This window comes from Sinohyriopsis cumingii, chromosome 14 (genome assembly GCF_028554795.1).
Source record: "Sinohyriopsis cumingii isolate HCF-2022 chromosome 14, ASM2855479v2, whole genome shotgun sequence".
Taxonomy (NCBI): domain Eukaryota; kingdom Metazoa; phylum Mollusca; class Bivalvia; order Unionida; family Unionidae; genus Sinohyriopsis; species Sinohyriopsis cumingii.
The window spans coordinates 85,845,535-85,870,527 of NC_142974.1; the positions used below are offsets into that span (position 1 = coordinate 85,845,535).

Here is a 24,993-nt window from a genome sequence, read left to right on the forward strand (position 1 = left end):
ATATATATATATAATTCCTTCTAATTTCTCAATTAACAAATTGAAATATATTTAAAGAAAACGTTTTACTTTTGGAAAAAGTGTATTATACCTCATGAATCTTAACCTACGAGAAATTTCAAGATTACAAAACAAAACCCACAAAGCAACAATGTAAACAGGATTAAAGATAGTGATATAAGAATAGGAAGATACTGAAAAACAGACAAGTTATGAAACTGTTAAATGTTTATTCTTTCTTCCAAATCTAAATAAAGCAATTTAGCAGCTAAAGGAAAATTGTTTAAAATGAAACAAAATAAAATGTTACTAAAGGATTAAAAATCTCAAAACAAATTAATGCAATATGATGGTAATAATCTTGAACAAAAAAGGGAAAAAAAATTAGAATTAGAAGTGTAATAAAAACAAAGCAAAAGCCTAACTAGCGCATATCATAATAATACAAGGGAATACATTTTCTAAACAAAATAAGCAAATTCAAAACAAAAATATCAAAAGGAAACAATTGAAAGGAAACATTTTTAAATACAATTTAAAAAACAAAAAATGAAGGATAAAACCAAACTTTAAAGACTAGAAAGTAAATAAACAACCATTACTAGAAAAAATATACAAGGTTTTTAAAGCTAAAATGTTGTGATACACATTAAAATCAAATTGACAATTAAAATATTGCAAAAATTGAATTTTCCGAAATTCAAAACACAATTTTAAACGCGATTTTATTTTTCTGTCTGTGCAATTTTGTAATGGTATTTGTGATACATTTGGGTATGTGTCTACATCACATTAATAATAATAATAATAATAATAATAATATTACTAAAGCTCTTATTTGCTCGTGAGATAGGAATCACACTGAAACTGAACCTTCATTTATTTCACAAAATCCACATTTGTTCATATCAATGTCCTGAAGCGACAATTAATTTTTGGGATGGAATGGGTTTTCTTTTTTTCGTCCTCTTACGAAATCTCGTTTTCCTCCTTTTCTCTATTCCCTTTTACTTCGATGTTTTGTGCAACGTCCCAGCTTGTGACACCCAGAACATTTGTCTTGCATTTTGACACATAACCTGGTTACTCTGATTGATGAATAGCTGGTTAATTGTTTTTGAGTATGTGGACAGTTATAGTCGATATCTTTATCATCATTTCGATGTATATTCTGAGAGAGAGAGAGAGAGAGAGAGAGAGAGAGAACAATAACATAAATATGTATAAAACCATGAGCGAAGGTCCAAAGGGTCAATCACAAAACACTGTCAAGAAGACACAAGTGAAGTCACTAAGACGATAACAACGTCCTATGTTGACTGACACAGATAGTTATAAGTACATCTTTAGGTCTGTATGTATAACTACCATGACAGAAAGTGTCAAGCTCGTTCAAGGGTGAAATAATCTGTCATTACGAAAGAATAACAAAAAAAAAAAATATGCAGAAACAAGTTCGTATTAGTGAATATGTGCGTGCATTTATGAAACAAAACTTCCAAATAGATATTTTTAGATAGTCTATATATATTTCAATGCTTCGATGAATGTTTCAAACGACGATTTTGATCACAATTTTCATCTGACGCAAAATCTATCATAGAAAGTTTTTATAATTGCTCGTAATTGACAATATAAGATCTGAATCTCTGCGTACCGCGCAGAACCTAAGGACAAATATTAAACATTATCTATCTATCTATCTATCTATCTATATATATATATATATATATATATATATATATATATATATATATATATATATATATATATATATATAGGATTACGGGATCTGTATTATTAATTATGGGTCCATTATCCCGCAACACTTTAGGAGAAAAAGAAAGAAATCAAAAGACTCTTTTTTTCATAAATGTATCTATATAAACAAAGAGGCATTAGATTTACCATTCTCAAATAATGTTTAAAGAAATTCAAATACAGAAACAAATGAAAACTTACCTATCTTTCCTTCATAGCCCCATTCGTTTCCTGAAAGATCAAACCATATATATATATATATATATATATATATATATATATATATATATCCAATAAACTGATAGCAAACAGTGTGAAACTAGTATCTATCAAACATGAGCACTTTCGACTCTTTAATGAGTCTTTTCCAAATGCAAATACAAAATATAGACAAGACAAACGAATGAAACAGAAAAACGATTATGTTTGCGAAACTTTTCTTGGCTGTTTCTACATGAATTAAACCTTTTAATTTGTATTGTGTTTAAACTAGTTTATTTCGGCTTGTTGCTGTTACTGGAAAATGTTTGCATTGACCTAGAAATTGATGAGTCATAACGACATCTGTTATTTTATGTAAATTTATGTAAGCCCAAATTATAGCTAGGATATTTCATTGTCATAGTAGTCATAGCCTATTAAGCAAATTTAGAGAATTATGTGAAGAATGCTTGTCGGCAGCAAAAGATAATTGTATTTGTCCATGTTTTTTTTTCTCCTTTTTTTTTCCTAGTCTTCTTGATTTAAACCGCCGTAAAAGTAAGAATAGTAAATACTCTATAGGAAAAACTAATTCAACTGTTACTAACTCAAGGGTCAATATTTCAAAGTTAGAACTTACGGAGACAGAAATAAAACTTGTACCGAAGGATTTTAGTTTCTGCCCCCGTCCAAAGACATATAACAGAGGGAAGCTGAAAAAGGACACTGAAGTGTTTAGCAGCCGATTAAGACTCAAGGCCCATTTTGCCTTGCAACCAATAAATAAAACAGAGGAGAATGTAAGTTGAGACCAACCCATATTCAGAAAGAAAAGTAATTGGATCCCACCAAAAAGGTCAATTCCAGATCTATAAGCCTTTATGAGCTCCATTTAAAATGGCTCTTTCAGTCGCATCGACCATACTAACAAATTCACTAATTTGACAAAAGTAGAAAGAGATGCCAAACACTCAGTGAAACGCAGAACAGACATCATATTTAAACCTGCAGATAAGGGTTCCGCTGTGGTCATTATGAATAGGAAATACTACATCAGTGAAGCAAGTAGACAACTAAGTGACGGTAGGTTCTACCAAAAACTGGACCATGATCCAACACTGGAATATGCAAAAACCATCACTGATATTATTGACGACGCGTACCAAATCGGGCAGATAGACCAGCAAACGAGAAACTACTTAAGCCCAGAAAACCCAAGGGCTGGTATATTTTATCTTCTACCTTCAAACAAACAAACCACGATGACCTACTAAAATATGGAAAGAAGGAAGAGACTGATAGGATACCATATATCCTGGCCTACCATCCAGACAACCCCAAAGTATGTAAAATCATCGGGAAACACTGGCCCTTCGCAGAATCGTCGGATGCTCAAAAGTTATTACTCCCTAACAAACCTGCTGTGGCGTACCGGAGACCAAAAAACCTCAAGGACATCCTAGTCAGAGCAAAGCAAAGCTAACGCCAATCACTAATCAAGACCACCCTAGTCAATCTGGCCACTGTGGCGATACAAGGTGCAAATCCTGTCAACATATGATAGAGACCAGGACATTTTTCTACCACAGAGACTAGAGACAAACTAAACATACATGGTCCAAACAAAATGTGCAAAACAGAGAATCTAATTTATCTCATAACATATAAGATACATATGTCGGAGAAACTGAAAAGCTACACAGAATGATCAACCTTCATATATATGATTGGATAACAAAGAAGCTGAACAGAAGCCCGGTCGTAGAACACTTCCCCTTCTATGGCCACACTTTCATTGATATAACACCCATTGCAACTGCACACAACCCATCTGGAGTTCCCAAACCAGGAAAGAAAAATAAATCTTATTGGATACGCCTCCTTAGAACATTTAAACCAAGCGGTTTAAATTAACAAGACTTGAAAAAGACAACCATGCACAAATACAATTATCAATTATCTTTAGCAGCCGACATATTTTCGTTTATATATATATATATATATATATATATATATATATATATATATATATATATGTGTGTGTGTGTGTGTGTGTGTGTGTGTGTGTATTACATATGTTTGTGTGTGTGTGTGTGTGTGTGTGTGTGTGTGTGTATTAAAAATAGCATGACTTTTAAAGTGTTGATATAAAGCAGATTGTAACACAGATACTGTTGGTATATCAAATTGTGATCTGTCCGTTGAGCATTACTACTGAATTATAAATATTGTTTCAATATTTGGTTATGTTTCAATAGTAGGCTATGTATTCTATATTCTCAAAATCTTTGACGAATTAATCATTAGCTTTGTGCCAAAATAATAAGAGAAAAAAATATTAATAATCTCCTACTTCTAAATAAGATCAACATTTCCCAGGATTTCATGGAAACTCTTTGCTTTCCTCTCTCTCTCTCTCTCTCTCTCTCTCTCTCTCTCTCTCTCATACCGTGGAGAATACAAGGAATCATTTGGAGTATTAGAATAAAAACTAAAAGTCTACTTGCATCATGTAACCTACGAGAACCTGGGACATTTTAACGTCTAGCTATAAACGTTCCATGGGAGTTCTTGCAGTATGTACAAATAATGATACTAATCATAAACAGCACAACAGGACTTGTAAAATACGTCCTTTTGTAAGCTAGAATATACGTGCTGTAATCTATTTAATGCTGTTTTTTATTTGCTTCTTTATGTTTTATAAACCCTACTAATATTTGTTTAGAAACACTAAAACATTTTATTTAATATTATAATGTCTGAAAGCCGATCTACCCTCCATCTGTCTTACTTTACCTCTATGGGGATGGTATGCAGCTCGTAAGGAAGCAGACGAACCGACCAATAAAAAACGTGGAGATGGGAATTGAATAAATGCTTTTTATGGCTTGTCTGCCTAACCATAATCCTAACCCTAACCTGTTTCCTCTCTCTCTCTCTCTCTCTCTCGTCCGTTTCTTAAAAAACTATCTTGGTTTAGTTTCAACTGTCATGCGACGATGTCTCTGGACTTATGAATGATGTCAAAATGTAGTCACACGTAGCAATGGAAAAGAGAATGTTAGAAATGCAGGATATAAACTATTGTATCGTTGGCAGCAATGTTAAAGAAATAATATTATTGACTTAAATGTAATTGAAATACATTTAAATGCTTTAAGTACCTCTTGCTAGTTTCCCATTTCGCTTAGCATATATGTAAAACACTTTTGTTGCTATGTGCTAGCCAATATGTGAAACCAGGGCTTTCAATGTTCAAGTAGCTAACCATGATGTGTATGTTGTGCTCTTCTTTCTCCGCTTAAATCATCCGCGTGTCATTAGTCAATATGAATAAAAATAGATATTCAAAAACTAATTGCTAAATGAAGCAACAAATGGCTTTATACGACAATGAGTGCAGTTTCTGTATAGCTTAGTATATATATATATATATATATATATATATATATATATATATATATATATATAATCCATCTATTAGATGCTGTGCACAAGAGTGATACAGAAAGGACGATATAGTATTTAGTATGCATCCGTTTCCTGTGCATATCTTATGCTCGTAATAGTAATTAGTCAGTATCTTCCAGAACTTGACTGCTCCTCGTAAGGCCAGAGCTTATCGGACTCTGGGTTGCTTGCATTGATTCTACGAGAATGGTTGAGTTATAGTATAGTGTCTGGCTATGTAGAGAGCCTTGAACGACTTACCAGTCTATATATACATAGTGTCGGGCTTTGAAGATAGTCTCTGAAAGACTTGCCAGGCTATATATACATAGTGTTGGGATATTTAGATAGCCTTGAAAGACTTGCCATGCAATATATATATAGTGCTGGGCTTTGTAGACAATCGTGAAAGAATTTCCATGCTATGCATGAATGCAAACTATGCAGTAAGTCGTCTAATTAAAGAAATATGGCTCATTTTCCATGTATCAATCGTAAAGAATCTAACAAATGTGATTTCATCAGTTTTTCACTACCCTTCTGTATTTGGTAAACTTGGCCAGTTGATTTAGACTGGAATCTTTTTTATTCAAATTATATAATTCAAGTGATTATTTTCTATGGAAATGCAAAGGTCCACTGACAAAATACTTGGATTGAGGCATTCACTTGAATTTTTAGTATATTCAGACCTGGAATTATATTTCTGTGATTCAACAAAATAATATTGACACATCAACACATTAGTATCCACCACAAACACGTCATCAACTTCAGTATGGGGATTTTGGGGACTTTTTCCTGCATTTTATTCTTTTTTTTATATAAAGAGAGAGGGGAGGTAAGGGAAGAGAGTGAAGGTGAGAAAGTTAAAGCTGGATGTTATGAAGCAGCAAGGATGTTGAACATACCACGGGGGGGGGGGGGGTAGCTATTGGAAGAGAGCTTGGGAGAGATAGATGAAGTTGGATGTTTTGAAGCACCAGGGAGGGTGAACAGACAAATTTTGGAGCAAGTCGTCTTTGAAAATAAAACTTCATACGACAAATAATAAAAATACAAGGTCAATAACGCCAAACCAAGCCTCCAACCGACCGATATTTTCCCTAATTGGGTTAGCTCATTTTGTTACTTTATCTTTGTCGTTTGTATTTTCAAATTTGTATGTGTGTTCGTTTACCCAACCGGACACTCATTATTGGTCGCACCCTTCCTGGTGCTGTAATGTGTGAGTAATTAATTAATTTAATGGTATAAAATAATAATGTGTAATTGTATGCCAACTTTGGAATCTTACACAGCCAGATTTGCTCGAGAACGATTAGATGCAATTAATAAATATCTTCCAGTCCGTGATTCTGTGAAACAAAAATTACAAGCTCGCCAGGAGTCTCAGGTGGGATTAGTGGAAGGTACATAAAAATTATTCAAACCAATTGTCGAACCAACAAAGAAAATTGTTACAGCAATTGAGGCGAATCAAAAAGCCCTTGAGGCATTGCCTGTTGATACTGGTGGTCGTCTTCAAGCAGCTCAACCACCGCCCCAGCAACCTACTTAACCACCCCAGCAACCTCCTCAACCACAACCTGAATATGAGCCACAACGTCTTTCAAGGGTCATAATTAATATCATGGGAAACTTCACGCCCGAACGTATTGCCGCTATCAAAGACCCAGACCAATTAATTAATATTACCGCGTGTTGATATCGTGATATATATAAGTATGTAAAACCTGAATATGTTAAAATTCTTTTTAAAAAATGCCGATTGGATTAGGGATTTATGTCGCATTGCTAATGATATTTCGCAAATTAGATATAAGGAAGATATTAATTATTTTGGCATCTTTAGCCAGAAAGTATATGAGTAGATTGAACAAATAAAGCAAGAAAAGAGACTAAAAGAAGAAGAAATGAAGCAGCAACTTGACAGAAACAAAGGCAAAAAGGAAATCAGCCTCAAGAGCAAGGAAGAACAAAGCGGATAAAACAACAAGTGAGGAAGAAGGAGCAACTGGAAGTGGTCTTATTATTTCGTGTCCAAATTACTTCCTTGCAGATGCTGAACCATTAGAAATTCTGATTGGCGGAACACGTGCCGGTAATGTTTCTCCAGGAATTATAAATGAAGCAGCTGATATTTGTCAACGATTATTTACAAGCGGAATCATGGACATCAATGGGTATCGGTCTCTAATCGATGAAATCGTTGATGATGATCACAGTGATTGAGGGTATGCAATTAGATCAGTGACAAGAAAATAAGATGATCATACATAATGGTAAGGGTGATAAATTCACGATTACCAACATACAGAGCGATCGACTCGGTGATGTTGTTTAGAGTCTGTTTCAAAGGATAGCTCTAAATGATATACCGATTGCAAAACAATTATCAATGAAAGCTACTGACGTTGTTCGTGATAAAGGTATTGGTGCAGTCGGTGATGTTGCTAGTAAAGAAATCTCAGCGACCAAGGACAGACTAGCAAGATTAATGCTACGAAAACGCCGGCCAGTGAAATTACCCAGCACTGAAGTGATGCTTTCAAATATCAGCAAAATAATAAATCAAGCTGCAAATCAAAAATTAGCAGAGTTAGCTGGTATACCCCTGTCTAAAGAAACAGCTTGTCTAATAGCAGGAAGTGGTTTTCGTGCTAGACGATAACAGTGATAATAACATGTTGAAACGTATATCTGACTCAGCATTTGACATGGATGGGCCAGTTCTTAAAGATGAATATGTGCGTGATTTTCAATATTATTCTTATGACGCACGAGAGCTAAATCAGAGTGGACTAATCGAACTTCAGGTTCAGGATACAAGAAAATATTTCTTACCCGCTGAAGCATTTATTGAAGTAGAAGGTGAAATTTTGAAAACAGATAATACTGCATCCTGAGCTGATGTTAGAATTGGTTTCAATAACATTGGTATTATCGTGTTATTTAACAGAGCTACATACATTATTGAGGAAACAAATACTGAAATATTCCAGAACAACGTCGATGTTATCACGACGATATTGGGTCTTGCAAGATGTTCCGACGATTATTCAAGATCACCCGGTCCGTCAATGATGTTTGCAAAAGACACTTCTGAACACCCTAATAACATACAGTATATTATAAGACGACAAAAAAACGCCGCTGACCTTGATGTATCGCTGGTGGTTCATGCTACATAATCCATCGATCAATGCTTAAAGATGGAAGTAGAATATTTTCATGTGCAATTCCACTCTCCTACATCTTTGGATTTTGCAGAAATGTTAGAAACATTATTTTTGGAGCCAATCATACAGATGTGCTTGTAAGAATGGCTACTGATGATGATGCAATCTGGAGTACTATCGTTGATGCTGGTAAAGTAATGCTGACAAAACTCAAAACTTTCGCTGTGGATGCCAACAATGATACCATCACTCGCTGAATAACAGCGGTTGCTCTCCGTTATGGAATCTGGTGGTAAATCGGCATTATAATTGTTTTACGGTGACAACAAATAGTGTTCAAAGTAACACTAATGGTTTATTCACATGGCAGATAACATCACAGCAAGATGTTTCTTCACCGCGACATATATTTATTGCTTTCCAAGATGCTACACGATTGAGCTCACAAACACACAGTCTAATGATATTTGACAAACTTGGTATTACTGAAGTTTCGCTGAGAATAAATGGACATCAAGAACCATCCGAAGATATATTATTGAATTTTGGGAATAATCAAGTAGCACGTGCATATCATCGTTTGATGACATTCATGGGACGTGATCATAATATTGATTCTGGTCTACAAATAACACAACTAGATTTTATAGCGCTGTATCCGATCTATTATTTTTTTGCTGGAACACCTGGATTTAAATAGACAGTCTGTCGTTGATATACACTTTCGACTCGTGTGGGAAGAGGAGCTGTATCTATTTATAGAGCAATCTCTATTATACTCTCAGACAAAACAATGTTACGTTTATCTTATGTATGCGCATCCATCTCCCCCCACCCCGAATCAACCCCCGAGAGAAAGCAAGAAGAACACCCACCACGTCGAGGCATGGTGGGAGGCTTACTTTTTATGTTGATGTTCGAATAATAACACGGTTAAGCTAACAAATACATAAAAATCCAAAAGTAGCTGACGCAATTTGGACTATTCGCTGTTTGTATTTTCTTAACTATTACCGCTAAAAAAATCTAGAGGAAGCAAGAAACCTGACAGACTAAGAAAAATAAGGATTACGTTTTTTAAAAATCAACCAAAATATCAATTACCATCAGTAAAAACAAAAATATTCATAAGATGCATGATCTACCTTTACCTGACATAGTTATATCCCTTGACCTTGTTGTTGACTGTGAATTTCTGTCTTACAATAGAGTTATATTATGAAGTAAGATACATTTGTTTTAATTTCTTTGCAAATCGATGGGAAAAATGACCAAAATTATAATTTAGTTATATGTGAATTCTATTGTAAAATACAGGAAAGATAACTTTATAATCGCTCTTTATTTTTACCCGACAGAGTTCCATCCCTTTATTATGAGTGTTTGCATCTAAGACGATGGGAAATACTGATGTATTATTTTTTGTTTATATTTCTTCGAAAACGCCGATTTGGTAATATTATTTGTGACAAGATGTATTGGACGCCTACAAATTTGATAGTTTATTTGATAGTTTCAAGTCGAAAGAAAGTTGGTAATACAATTCAACAACAATTATTTATGTTATATAAAGTAAAGTTTTCAAATCTACCAGTACCATTGTGCTATTGCCCAGCAGATACTCGATGGCAAAATATCGACGTTGAAATTCCTGGTTGAGATAGCTGACAAAATCTTGCGTTAACTGTTATTGCTTTTGTTCCTATGAGTGTTGCTGAGAGCGCGTTAACAATGGACAAATATCCATGGACGCTAGGATATGCCATCACGATTCACTCATCACATAGATCAACTATTTATGATGCTAATATTTGGATTGTTGATGATCGCATCGAATGGTCAAACTTAGTTTATCTCGCAGTGTCTCAAGTCAGAATACTATCTCAGCTGCGGAAGGTTATCATGGACTTCACAGAAAATAATAATCAAACTGCTAGCAATGGAAATCATGTAGTAAGAAACAAAATTAGTTAGTTATAAACATTGTGACAAAAAAAATAAGCACGACTTTGATTTCGATGCTAAATTAATCATTACGCTGAAACAACAACAGAATACTAATCGTGCGAGCTGTAACACAGTAATGTTGGGCAAAATTCAACGAATAATCCAAGACAGTTTCCCTTATATAAAGTTAATCGTAGTCTTGGGAACACACGAAAATGTGATGCTGACTTTCTTGAATATAGTCCACATCGAGGCGCTAGTTCACAAAAATGAACGCGGTAGTAACTATGTGTCTTCAGAAATTACGAGTAATTGTTCACGTAAAAATCCACGCTGAGGAGCAGTTGAATCTACTCTGTAGATTGGAAGTTTACCCGTGGATCCTGCCACGCTGGAAATTGCACGTGTCGTCACACTCCAGATAGGATCAGTTGCTCTTTTTGTTCAACCTTCAAGTCCACAGGTTGATATAAATATCTTACAGTCACATTACCTAGTACAGGTTGTTTTGAAACGGAGTAATATCGTTGCTTTGGACATGTTTTTAGTGATCGCTTTGGTAGGTTTCATAGAAATTGAACGACTAATTTTATTATTTAAGGCAGCTATTACACTTGGTAGTCTTGCAACCCATTCACGAGACCTCTTGTCTGTCTGAAATATTTCCTTTGCATGTTGATATCCAAACAATCATTCAGCAATTGTTCGATTAAATTTTTCAACAATTGTCTGATCGCGATGAATTGCGGTATGTCCTCGTCTGAATTTGACGTTATGTTTTTTCATCAGTACTGATACAACAACAATAAATTCCTTGCCGGGATTAACCTTTCGCAACTGTGGCCATAGCAAGGGTCCTCGTTGATATATTCGTTTAAACGTAGATGCAACTTCAGCTGCTGTTTTACTTGATAGTGGTTCTGCTTCTTTATATCTGCTTGCAACATCAAAGACAGTCAACGCGTTTTTGTATGTGCATGATTGACTTATATTTGTTTTAATAGTATTGTGTGGTAAAAATAAAATATCTGCTTGATGAACTTCTTTGTGAGCGCTGACATCGAGATGGGCATACTGAATTTGTTTAGGTGGTGGTAGGTAAATTTGTTATATTGACCGACGTTCTAACCATTTTGAAGCAACATAATGTTTGGCATTTGCTGCATCAGCAAGTTTACTAATCGCTGCTCTCCCCTCCAATATCCTCTTTGTCTATGATAAATAGATTCCATTATTTTAATAACTGGTTGATTAATTACCAGCCCCTAACACTAGTTTACCTTTCGCAGATTTTACTATGAATCTAGCAAGTTTTTCTCTAAAGATTTATATTTTATGGAATTTAATGAGTGAATTAGCTTCACATATCAACATGTCGTTGTTTTAGATCATTGTTTTTATAAGCTACATCATAAACATGGCACGCTTGATCGATAGCATTTATTAGATACTCTCCAGGTCCTGGCTGGTCTTTCTCGTCAAGTCGGATATCATGTCGGGTTCCAGGACCACAATAATTATATCCAGGAAGATGATTTTTCCTGGGCATTAAGCTTATGGAGCTCCTGGTAATTTTGCTAGTGAAGATGAGATATCACCACCTCTTTTCTTTGACTTGTAAAGGTAGATAAAATTGTATTTGCTTGTACCACATTTTACACACTTGCCTGAAGTGCATGCTTTTTATTTTCTGTTATTATTGTTGTTCATCCACTGTTGGGGGTGGATGCTCTACATCGAACATAATATTCTTTATTATTTAGGTACAACATGGATATCATTGATTTCCAAGCGGCACAAAGCAAGAGCCAGCCAAGCATCATCCAGCGCTACCGAATTCTATCAGAGCAATTATCATAGGTAAGACGCCATTGTTACTTAACCTGATAATGAGGTGCATAAAGTGGAATAAGTTTTATTTGTTGGCTCGGTCAATTGAAGTTTAGAGATGCTACGATGTGCTTTAAAATTTTAGCAAAACGCAACATTGTTGGACTAAGACGGAGATGATATTATTGATTTTATCACTGATATTGATGAAGCCCCATCTCAAGATGACCTCGATGGAATTTATAATAATCTCGAAATATACGATGATGTGATGCTGGACAAACAATCAAATCCAGTTCGGACATTTTCTCGAGGGAGACAAAAAAACACAGACGTGATTTATGTTACTCAGCGATGTATACAAATACCTAAAGTGATCAGAGATAACTGTAGTTAGTTGTGTTTTAGTTGTGTTTAATGGAGTCGATACAATAGTCTGCGAAATATTCATCAGACTTGGTGTTCAGGAGATATGGATATGATTAAATTTAAAAATTTCTTTTCAAAAGCACAGTTTACTTCGCATGGATTTATATCAATACATTTACATTATCCTCGGTCGCCGTATTGTGTAGGTCTTGATAAGATTTTTGGTTAAGTAACAACATCAGGGAGGATGCGACCAATAATTGGTGTAAGCGTGGGTAAGCAAACACACCTTCAAATTTGAAAACACGAGAGACAAATATAAAGTAATAAAATGAAATAACCGAATTAAATAAAATCTCGGTCGGTTATAAGCTTTGGTTTGGTGTTATTGACCTTGTAGTTTTATGTTTTTGTATGAAGTTTTATTTTCAAAGAAGACTTGCTCCAAAATTGGTATGTTCACTCTCCCTGATGATTAATGTAAGTTATGACGAAATTCTCATCATCGATCATTTAGTTCACTAACATATTGGACCGTCAATAGTGAATTCGTGGCATATATACTTGCATATCAACATTACGTTTGCCGTTAATTGATTCATGTTTTTATCCTTTGTATACTCATCATTAAGCATGCAAAGGAGTAAAGCTCACATAGGCCACTGTTCAGACCTTAATTTGAGTCAATATTCACCAAGCTCCTGAGACTGATGATAATTCATTACTTAGTTTTCAATCCTATCTAAGTTCATGAGAGCATATTAAATTCGCTAAGCCCACAATAGATATTACAGCAAACAGTTTCTATTAATTTTAATTTCATTAACTTTATAAATTGTGTTGTTATACAAGTAATACAATTATATTTAAGCATAAACTGAAATTGAAGGGCTTGGTGAACTTCTAGTTTAGGCCTAAGAGAAGAAGTAGTCTTGCGGAAGACTGGGTCTGAGCGAAGCTTAATCAGTTTCATATCTAGTAGGCATGTATTTATTAACTCATTCATAACTAATTCCTTCTTTAGTAGATATGTAACAACATTAAATAGAGGATATATAAATGCTTGATAATGTTGCGGACACAACTTACACTTACAAACATAAATCATGAGTAGAAATATAAAATAGAAAACAATCGTTTTAATTGTTTGGTACATCTTATGGTGCTGTATGGTTCCAGCATTATGCAAAGAAAACCAGGTCTGGTAAATTACCAGATAATATGTTTCTAACTTATGTGAAAAGACCTGGCATGCTCTGCTTTGTCCTAAAATATTTCCCAACATTATAATGACGTCAGCGATATAAGCATAATGAGATAGCCTGACAGTAATGTCAGTCGAGAATAATAGTCACACTGTCTGGTGGTTGTAAACGAATTGCATATTCAACACGATTCCAAAGGTTGCAAGTACTACAGGTAATTAATGTCATAGAACGAGTCCAAGGATTTCGTAAGAGTTTGTTTAAACTGTTTGAAATAGGCGTGTATTTTACATTAATTGAAACTTTCGTCAGTATTATGTGCAGTTTGTTGTCCCTTTTATCCAATTAAATTTAATAGGATAACTATCAAATATGTGTTTGTAGATGATACCGCTAATCAAGTATTAATAAATTTTCAATATCGATACTTTGTCTTCAACAGAAAAATAAGTTATAAAAATAGTAGTTTCCAAATGGATAGTTAAGTTTAATGTTGAGTTTAATCAAAAGGAGCACCATATTATGTTGTGTCATAATCTCTCTTCATATTTGGTTAAGAAGTTCTTAGGCATATCATCAGACATTATGGATTTTATGTCTGGTATGAAAACCCCAAATGCGGTATACTAGAGCAGCTTTTCTACTGAAGTATGCTGGCGTGGTTCACACAGATTTTATCTATTGTCTGAACACGCTTGAATGTTCTATTTATAAGTGTGACGTTGTAATGACAAAGGCCATTAGTTATATTTGACATGTATGATCCTTTGTGGGCTGTCCCGACCATTCAGCGGTTTTTCCTTGTGGCGATAAAATGAATATACTAATTGCTTGCGTGGTTGGTGGTCATACTAAATACACCTCAATGGATTATATAACGCAATCAATTCAAAAGGTATCAAAGACACGTTTTGTAATCAAAATTGCCCTATGACAAACGCTGGCAAGTGTTGCACGCTCTGAATTGTGATGGTGTCACTTATATATAAATGTGTTCATGTGTGCATTTGTCTTCTTATTTTGCAGATAATATAACTCATAGTATCACATGCAATAAAACATATCCATGGTAGAACAAAATTATAAACATTATATCCAAAGATTGGAACTGTTATGTACATACATAGATTAGACACTAAACCCGTCTCACCCGTAGCACAATAAAGTGTGATAAATCTGAAGTTGTTTGATTCGTTGATTCATTACATGAGCTCGCTGTTTCAGGGACTTGTAACATATTCCTGATTTTACATTACGGCGAATACGGAATTCTGTAATTACATTTCCGACGCTTAACACTAATTGTAAATTGCATGTTAAGGCGCCCGCACGAAATAATGCAGCTGACAATCTGATAAATATCTACATCACTTTATAATAAGTAACTCCCACATACACCCATGAAGTTTCATGTTCTGTCGACCGTTGGAATTTCATGTCGAATTAATGTATACAACCTTTCAGATAAATAGAGGATATTTTCTTTTCCTGCGTTAATTCCGGATATATTTCATCGTTTGGTAACATAAACATCATATGTTAATCAGTGGCAAAGACAGAAAAAAATATATAGTTTTTTTGTACCATAAGATGAAGTGTTAACGTAGGAATGCAAACTCTCTTTTTATTATATACAAAATGCTCCAGAATCGCAGTTTAGAAAAGTGTACACACTCTTGACACAACACAGGTATTATACTCCTTTTCGCAAATTCACCTCATTTTAATAGTCTGATCATATTAATATACCTAACTTAATAACGGGGAGCCCCGAGTGACCGAGTGATCTAAAGTGCTCTACGTTACGAATTACTGCCATCTCACCTCTCTCTGCGTGGGTTCGAGTCAAGGATTCGGTCAATGTGGGTCTGTGAGAAAGCTTGATAGTAGCTTCTCGTGAGTCTGTGGTTCTTCCCGGGGTTTTCCGGGTTCTTCCACCACCATTAATACTGGCCGCCATGCATAGCCTATTGTGTGCTGAAAAATGGCGTTAACCCCCACAACAACAACAGCAATAACAACTTAATAACGCATTACCATTGGGTTGACCAGATCTGTCACAATAGATGACATATTTATCATATTCGGCACTATTTGACCGTATCTGAAAGCATTGCATGTCCGATTCAGAAATTCATCACTGTGGGTTTGCTGTTGTTGTCAAGGAAGCAAGATGAAATAACTTCAGAGAGACGCGAACTGCGTATGGTCAAAAAGTTATTTTATCAACGATTAATTTCTAGATATTAAATATGAAGCAGTCTCTGTTATTTTTTTATTTTTTTAAATTTGTTTTTATTATTTTTTTTTTGTTCTAGCTAACAAAGTACTCGTTATTTTGTTGTTGCAGGTACGACGTTTGTAAGCACACACAACTGATCGTCGTATGGCATGATGGAAATCGTATATTGTGCACATATGAACATATAAGAATGCATTGTCACATGTGAAAATAATGTAATGGCAAAAATATGAAAATCATTTCGCCAAGAAAAGAAGTTTCTACACTTCACAAATAAGTGTGTAAATAAAGATTTGCTTTTCGTGAAAAAGGTGACCTTTTGTTGGAAACGATATGTACAGATTGAAGTTTTTCTGCTTCATAGATATGAAACTAATTTGACAGGTGAACGTCAACAGAACATAGCCTTGTATTGGTATTCATCAAATCTCCATTATATTGGAGATCTTCATTTTAATTAGATTGCTGCATACCAAAGTCGAGAATTCTGTTGAATTCGGGTACTCGTACCGAAAAGAATATCAATTTTATTTTGTGACAAATCGCCCTTTCTTTGTTTTTTGTTCCGAGATTAACGTACGCTATAACAGCATTGTACGGGCTAAAAATAATTTCTAATAATACAAGAAATCCTGGAAATAGAGTGTTCATTTGATATTACAATATGTCCCACACGTAACCAAAACGCTCGATATTTGAATACAAAATGTATGATAACAGGTGTGCACGTGTGCGTATATGTGTTGATTTTTGTGTGTGCTTGTATTAACAAGTCTTTTGCGGGCATAGATAGAACTGGAAATGACAATTTAAAATCCTCGATGAAGCGATAGTTGTATTAACTCCATCATTGATAATATTTATCCTTTGACAGCGACTGTCGATTTTTTCATATCTTATTTGCAAACAGCAAGGATGGACGGACAAGTTGACTGACTAGGGATATCACAATATTTTTGAATCTTTTGAAAATACTACCAGGATAATAATATTACTACTGATACTGGAGGCCATTGGTTCAAAATAAAGATACAATTGTCACGAGGTGCATTCAAATATAGATGATTAACATATACATCATACACGAAATTAGAATGAAATATAAATGCAGAGTGTTGTGTTCGATACTGGCAAAATGTGATAATACAATTGTGCTGTCTGTAAATTGACTTATTGCTAAGCATATATATTAGAGAAAACGGGTATCACTATAATAATAATAACAACAACAACAACAACAACAACAACAACAGCAACAATAATAATAATAATAATAATAACAATAATAATAATAATAATAAAGATGTCAGGAAGAAAGTCAAATACATATATTAATGAATAAAATTGTGGAAACCCTGTTAACTTACCAGCACCTCCGAATGTCTGATGTACATACAGGAATAATAGGATTGCAGCAAAATATTGCAACATCCTCATGCTGAACAAGGGTTCCATGCTGCAACTTTTGCCGTCTGGGTTTACTGATCTTATTTGGTCAAGGCTGTACTGTAATATATAGACTCGTAATTAAACACACGGACCTCTCTGTCTGAAATGATTTATCTAGTACAGTGTAATATCAGGAAATAAATCATGTCTCCGTAAAGCGTTCATCCACGTTACAGATTATCAATACTTTATGAATCACTTCTAACTATATACAAAGTGAAAGAGTTACTAATTATTTGAACAAAAAAGTCTTGTACTAGTTAAAATTAAGACCTTGAAATAAACAATATTAAGCAAGCTTCGATACACAATTAGATGTGGCGTGCTAATAACAGTGTGTAATTGGCAAGAGTCAAGGAACGATATAAATATATAGGTCAATACAGGTATGTTTTCTCTTCCGGATTATATCAACAAAACAAATATGCATGTCACCGGACGATATAAATCTCTGGCAAGAGAGTGGACAGTTGTTTTGCACCTGGAAATGCCATGTTTGTACTGGTTGTATACCTGCAAATGCCGTGTTTGTACCGCTTTTAGCAGTGGAAAAACCAGGTTTGCACTGTTTGTGCATGAACATCAGATAAATAGATTAGTGCTAATGTTGCCATTAAAAGCCACGCTTAGTCAGAAACAGATTATTATTATTATTATTATTATTACAAAATACAATGGCTGATACAGAATAAATCATTTTCCCAAAACACACTAACAATGTTAAAATTGTTACTTAAAAGTCCAAACCAGACTTCTATTGGAAATAATGAAGCAATATCAGAATATTCTCGAAGCCCTTTTAAAGACGAAAATTAATATTAAGTTCAATACTCTGAAAGTGGGTGCTGCTTTTGGAGTGAAATCTGCATCATTCGCATAATGTGTATTAGACGATGAACCAAAGCTAACACAATTATCATTGTTGGTTAATTATAAATGAGACCGATGAGTGCTATAATCTTCCAGCTTTGACCCTGGGACAGAGCTTTTTGTTATAAAACTAGAGAGCATACGAAACATTGGATCAATTCATCCAGTAAAGTGTCGAAATTTGAATTGCAGTGAACTTTAAAGATGAATGCACGGAGCATTAAAATAGTATCGCATTCAAGCCAGAAAAGTCTTTGTGAAGGATCACTTCGACTTTTCTTCGTTCATCTCCCCCATGTCAGTGTAAACTTCAAGCGGGGCAGAATTCCAACTCAGTGAAATTGACCGAGTATCTTAAAACGGTCCTTAGAAAGTAAACATTTACCAATGTCCACTTATTATTTTTGTTTAAAATGAAATTGTTATGCACGGTCATTCACAGATTCTGAGTTGTCTAAACCTGATGAAAGGAATTATTTCTCTGGGAAAAATTAGGGACCGGTGCCTATGGCTGGGCAGAATAAATTAGAGCGTACACTTTAGAGCAATCAGACATTAAAGTGACGACCTTAGTCGAAATTCTTTAGTGTGAAAATTTCCTGGAAGCGGAAACGTAGTCGACTCTGAGGAGGCCTAAACAGAATAGTGCTTTCCACGTTAAACAATAAAGGGACCAGGATGCCGTCTTCTAAAGGAAAGACACATTTTAGTGCTAAGACTCACGAGTTCTGAAAGAGAACAGCAATAAGGTACGCAATTGTAGTTTCACGTAATATTATATTATTTGATTGTTTTATGCAAAGGTGTTTGCTATGACTAGGTTTCCTTATTATGTATCGTTTATTCAATTTCATGGAAATGTGTTGATACTAGAGTTGCTATGCAATTTATTTTACTCATTTACATGGAAATTTTTTATGCTAGAGTTATTATGCCATTATTTTCAATTTCATGGAAAGTGATGATGCTAGAATTGTTATGCAATTTGCCATTTAATTATTCAGTTATTAGTTCATTGGTAGAATTGATTGCATGCGATCCAAATGTCTATATGTGTAGGATTTCATAGGGTTATATGAAGTAACTTCCTTTGTTTGTTAGGACGATACAGATATTATGAGTTAACGATACTTACCTAATTATATCTGATTTTGTAATTTTTGAATAATCTTGTAGTTTAAAGTTTGCTGTAAGTTACAATTTGTGAATCTCATACAATACTAGTGGAACGTGTAGCAGCATATGTAAAATAATACGGTAAAATTAGATAGATGCTCACATGGTAATTTAAGAACTGCCGCTGGAAGCAAGGTCAATGTCCTACCGTACTCAATCAGAATTTACGCAGTATGTATTGCCGACATGCTCTGAGTAACGTGGGCGAATTTTATGTACGTCTTAAAGAGTGGGGTATACAGAATTATGGGGTAGTTTGGCCCATTAAGGAACAACTTTCTGTGAGAGAGAGAGAGAGAGAGAGAGAGAGAGAGAGAGAGAGAGAGAGAGACGGGACAGTCTGAAGACAGAAGTCCGAGGAAAAGAAGAACGAGGTCAGACTAAAAGAACCAGGAAGTCCATGAAGGAGACAAAGCATAGAGCTATGGAAGGATGAGCTAGGATACGTTGATATACGATCAAAAGGAAGGAAGCTGATGCACATCTATCGTGGACATTGAGCTCCTTTAATCTCTCGTTATGATGATGAAATAAATCCAAATTGGACACACTTGTTAAATTCTATTGATATAATCTAACTTGAATTGGAATTGCCATTTCTAATATGTTCTAGTTAAATTTGTTATGTTCTTGTCAAAGGAGGGTTCGTATTGCTTTATTTCTTCCCAGTATTTTCGCTCAGTTCTCTGTTGAAATTATATTCTGCTTTCACTCCCGCCGGCTATAATATCGAGTGAGGTCATCCTCTATATAACGCCAGCCAAATCCAATTAACAACCCCTCTTACTAACAGAGTGACGTTACAACCAGTCCGAAGAAGTGCTGTTGGTGAAATGGTTTGGTATGAGTCGGCTGGGCTTCGGACCCATGACCTCCCGCATCCGAGGCGGACGCTAGAACCACTAGGCCACCGGAGCGGTCCGAATTTGATAATTAGAAAAGTGGAACAGAAATTTCATATAAACATAATGCTATTCTGTAAGAAAATAAACATGTGCTTGAAGCCTTGAAACAACATGTATTTGTACCATCGATTCGCCCCTTGCACAAGTTTGTTTTTATTCTTAGTACATTTATTTTGCCTGTAGGTCTGTCTCTTTGTCTGAATGTCTTACTATTTTTTGTCTGACCGACAGTGGCCTCCACGCCAAATTGCTTTTTCTGATATTGGTATATCCAGTCTTAGCGATCTTCCTCCGTGCCCCAGTTTTAACATAACCTTTCTCCGTCTGGTTCTAATCATATGCACTGAATGTCAATGAATAAGGAAAAAAGAAATATAGTAATCGTTTGAAGTCTATGGATAACCCTATTCTTGCACAGGAAAATTTAATTTGTAAAACCGATTAATCAGAAATCGTTTGGAACAACTTTGACAGTGGTTATAAATTATTAGCTATTTTTAAACGTTTTATGCCTGGCATATTTACACATAAATTATTGTGTAACTACAGATTTCTCGTCTGATGTTTCCCGTTTTCCACATTTAGATGACCCACAGTTAAGCCGTTGTGAACAAGCTAATGGTATTACAACGATGAGTGCTAACTAGTAGAATATTGATTAATGGCACCAATGGTGCTGTGCGAACCGTATAGTTGAGTGGTCTTCGGGCTTGCGGCGTAAAGACGTAAAAAATGAATTAACGCGAGAATGAGGAAAATCCCCATAAATTATGGTGTCTATCAGAGAGAGAGAGAGAGAGAGAGAGAGAGAGAGAGAGATCATAATTAGTTTGGGTGAATAAATCAACAAGTCAATAACTTTATTTTATAAAACTATATTATTGTCTAAATAAGCAATTAAAACTAAATATCAAATCGTATAAACTCTTTCCGACTAGATAAAATCCAACAAATATAGCAACTGGGAACAAGCAAATCTTGCACAGGATCACTCCGAGGAAGGTAATCGTTAAATTAAGTTTTCATACTCTACAACACTAGCTTGTCATGTATATTTATATTAATGTGTTCAGGATAATCTTTCATGGCCAGTTTTTTGTTATTGGCACAGATTTATGCCATGGCTTGAGTTTCTCATTGACTTCAAATGAGTTATGATTTTCTCAATATTGGGTCGATTGAGGATGTTGAAATTATTCAGCTGAATTTTATCTAACGGTCTAGTTTATATTTGAATATTAGCAATGAATTTATTGGCAGTTTCAGCTATAAGTTTGTAGCCCTGTTATGGGGCACATGTCCGTCATGAATGAAGTCAGTTTGTTAATTCCGACCAGCTGAGAGCTGTATCGAATTTTCCCCGTATAATGCGAAACTTGGAATATTTAAAACATATCTCCCTTAGTAGTATGTCTTAAATCGTTCCCTTCATAAAGAGCCATGATTTAAGAAAGTATAATGTCGTTGTCATTCTATTCATAAAGGTACGTTAGCTTTAGGCAAAACAAGGAAGTCATCTACTTAAACTGTTCATGAGTTCGACGGCCAACAATTATAAAAAAGATGTGATTAATTTTAATTCTTTAACGTCTTTTAGGTAAATGAGTTTGGATGATGCAGCAATTACCCGCCAAAAGTAAAAATGCAATATGCGCAACAGGAACATACGTTTGGCAAGACGAGAAACGAAAGCTAATTACGTCATACATGGAAAGAAAGTCAGACAATTGACCTATCGCCAGTTGTCAATCATTCTGCTCGATTGACCAATCAGCGAGAGCTATTATACACACCTCCAGGCACTGTTTACGTCCGCCATTTTCCTCCGACAAACTGCTTCTGTCGATATCGACTCTGCTATTGTATATATTTACAAATTTCGCAACGGTTCGGAGAAGTCGCCCCACTTCGCCTGGAGAAGTCGCCCCAAGGATCATATATAGTAACTCTGATATGTCGCCACATGGTTAAGGCTTCATTTATTTTGTTTTTCTTCAACTTAATAACTTATTAAATTTATAAAATTTGCAGTTTTTCAACTTTCCATTTGATCAACTCCGCTTCTGTACTTAACGAAATATAAGTGTTATCTGTCCTTTTTGCTCTGCTCTTCAAATCATTAGATGCATTTTAATAATATTCGTAGAGATAGTGTTATCAATATTTTTTATTACATTTACATCTAAAAATGAAACATGCGTACTAGATGCAGTATAAGTAAATTTAATCGTCGGGTGAAAATGATTAAGGCGATCAATAACTTTTTTCAGTTCTTCAGTTGAATGCTTCCAGATCATAAATATGTCATCAAAAAATCTGAACCAAAGAGATGGACTAAACTTTTCGTTTTGAATAAAATCCTTTTCTAATTTACCCATGAAAGAGATGAGTATATAGGAGCCACATTAATACCCATTATCTTTATGTAATTCGTATTATTAAATTGAAAAAAATATTATTTTACAAGATAAGTTTTTATTTTTTTTACAAATATCTTCGCTAGATAGTGTACTATTATTAGGATTGTTATCAAGAAAAAAATTGCACGCTTCAATACCATCTGCATGCGTAATGTTGGTATATAGTGATGTTACATCTAATGATACCAGGATTGAAATTATCAGATAGATGTGGAATAGACTTCGACTTTTTAACGAAAGTAGTTGTATCTTTAATGTATGAAGGAAGTGATTTCATTAAAGGATGTAAAACACTATCAATAAATTTGGATAGGTTTTCAGTATATGAATTACAACCTGATATAAAAGGTCGTCCTGGAAAATTTAAAGGTAAATTATGGTCAGGATTTGTATGAGTTTTGGGTAATATGTAGAATTGAGGTGTACGTATGTTAAGAGGGAAAGTATCAAATTCCTCATATACGGAATTATTATTTTTGAGGTGTACGTATGTTAAGAGGGAAAGTATCAAATTCACCACATACGGAATTATTATTTTTAGCGATCTCATTAATGCATGTTGAAATTTTTTATTTAATTTCTAATTGACGTTCAACTTCTTTAACATAATCATCTTGATTCACAATAATAATAGTGTTTGACTTATCATCCTTTTTAATCACTATACTGTCGTCATTCATTAGATTATATACAGACTTAATTTCGTCCTTATAAATATTACTATGATATTGCTTTAATTTAGTTAATATCTCTTTTGTGATAGCGTAGATATAAAAAAATATAAATATGAATCACGTAAAAGATGACTTAATTCTGTTATAAAAAGGTTATTTGGGTGACAAGTTTTGGGATGACTTCTCCAACCAATTGGGGCGACTTTTCCAACCACTCTGTGGCGACTTCTCCAGATACGTGGGGGCGAGTTCTCCATGGGGCGGCTTTGCCGCATACCGACGTAACTTAGAGAAGTGCAAGCGATGGATAAATGCTCTCGCTTTCTTTTCTCTGTCTCAATGTTGTTTCGTATGGCAAATATTGCTCACCAATATCGTCTGGTATATCTTTTAATGTTATCACGCCTGCCATTTTCAGAGAATGTTTGTCGGAGGTTAAGAGGTTGTCAAGTCACGTGTTCGGTAGGCGGAGCGATCTACTTTCTGGCGTAAGGTCAATTAATCAGTTACTGTATATGTCAGCGTGGTCATGTAGGCTCATTTACTCAGCCAAAATTAAATATTAATTGTTGCATTACATTTTAATGCTATTATATTTTAACAAAAGTCTCTTTAATTCTGATTGTTGTATATTCTGCATTTTAAATGTCATCCAAAAACATCAAGGCAAACTTTACCGATTGCTAAGTATTTCTGTGATGGCAGCCAGGTACTAAACTAGACGCAAGAAGAGATGACGTTAGATCTAGTCATTAAAAAAAAAGCACGATAGTTCGATTTTTTCTTTCTTTCTCAAAACGAGCAGCTTTCGTACCGACATCACAGTGCGTAAAATTCAATCTGGTTTCATCACATCTCTTGACATTAATTACGGTTTGTACTGGATAACATCTTTAGTTTAACCTGGTACAAAAAGTCTCCAGAATAAATCCCAGTGTATATTTCTCAGGTCGTATATATACTGAACATCTAAAGGACATGGATGTACGAGGATAGAACTAATGTGAATAATCTCCGTTTAACGGTATGTGTAATCCTATTACATTCATTAATGGAATAGTAGGCACTGAACAACTACATGAAATCTCATGTGGTACCAGTTATATTACAATGTGGACGACACAAAGGGTATTTGCAGACAAATCCCACCCTACAATTTATATGATATTCCACCTGTGCATATAGTCTAATACTTAATTATATATGTACCAGAGAGAGAGAGAGAGAGAGAGAGACAGACAGACAGACAGAGAGAATGTGTGCGTATGTGCAATTTAGACTTTTAACATAGCTTTAACAATTCTTCAGG

General features: G+C 34.7%; 1 protein-coding gene across 1 annotated transcript in view; it reads right to left on the reverse strand.

Moving 5' to 3' along the window:
• Nucleotides 1–17,645, reverse strand: part of LOC149784297 (carbonic anhydrase 1-like) — a 36,835-nt gene extending 19,190 nt beyond the window's left edge. Inside the window, exon 1 of the mRNA XM_089932973.1 lies at nucleotides 17,558–17,645. Within this exon, the coding sequence (XP_089789099.1) occupies nucleotides 17,558–17,645 (88 nt within the window). The remainder of the gene's footprint in view (nucleotides 1–17,557) is intronic.
• Between the last annotated feature and the right edge of the window lie 7,348 nt (nucleotides 17,646–24,993).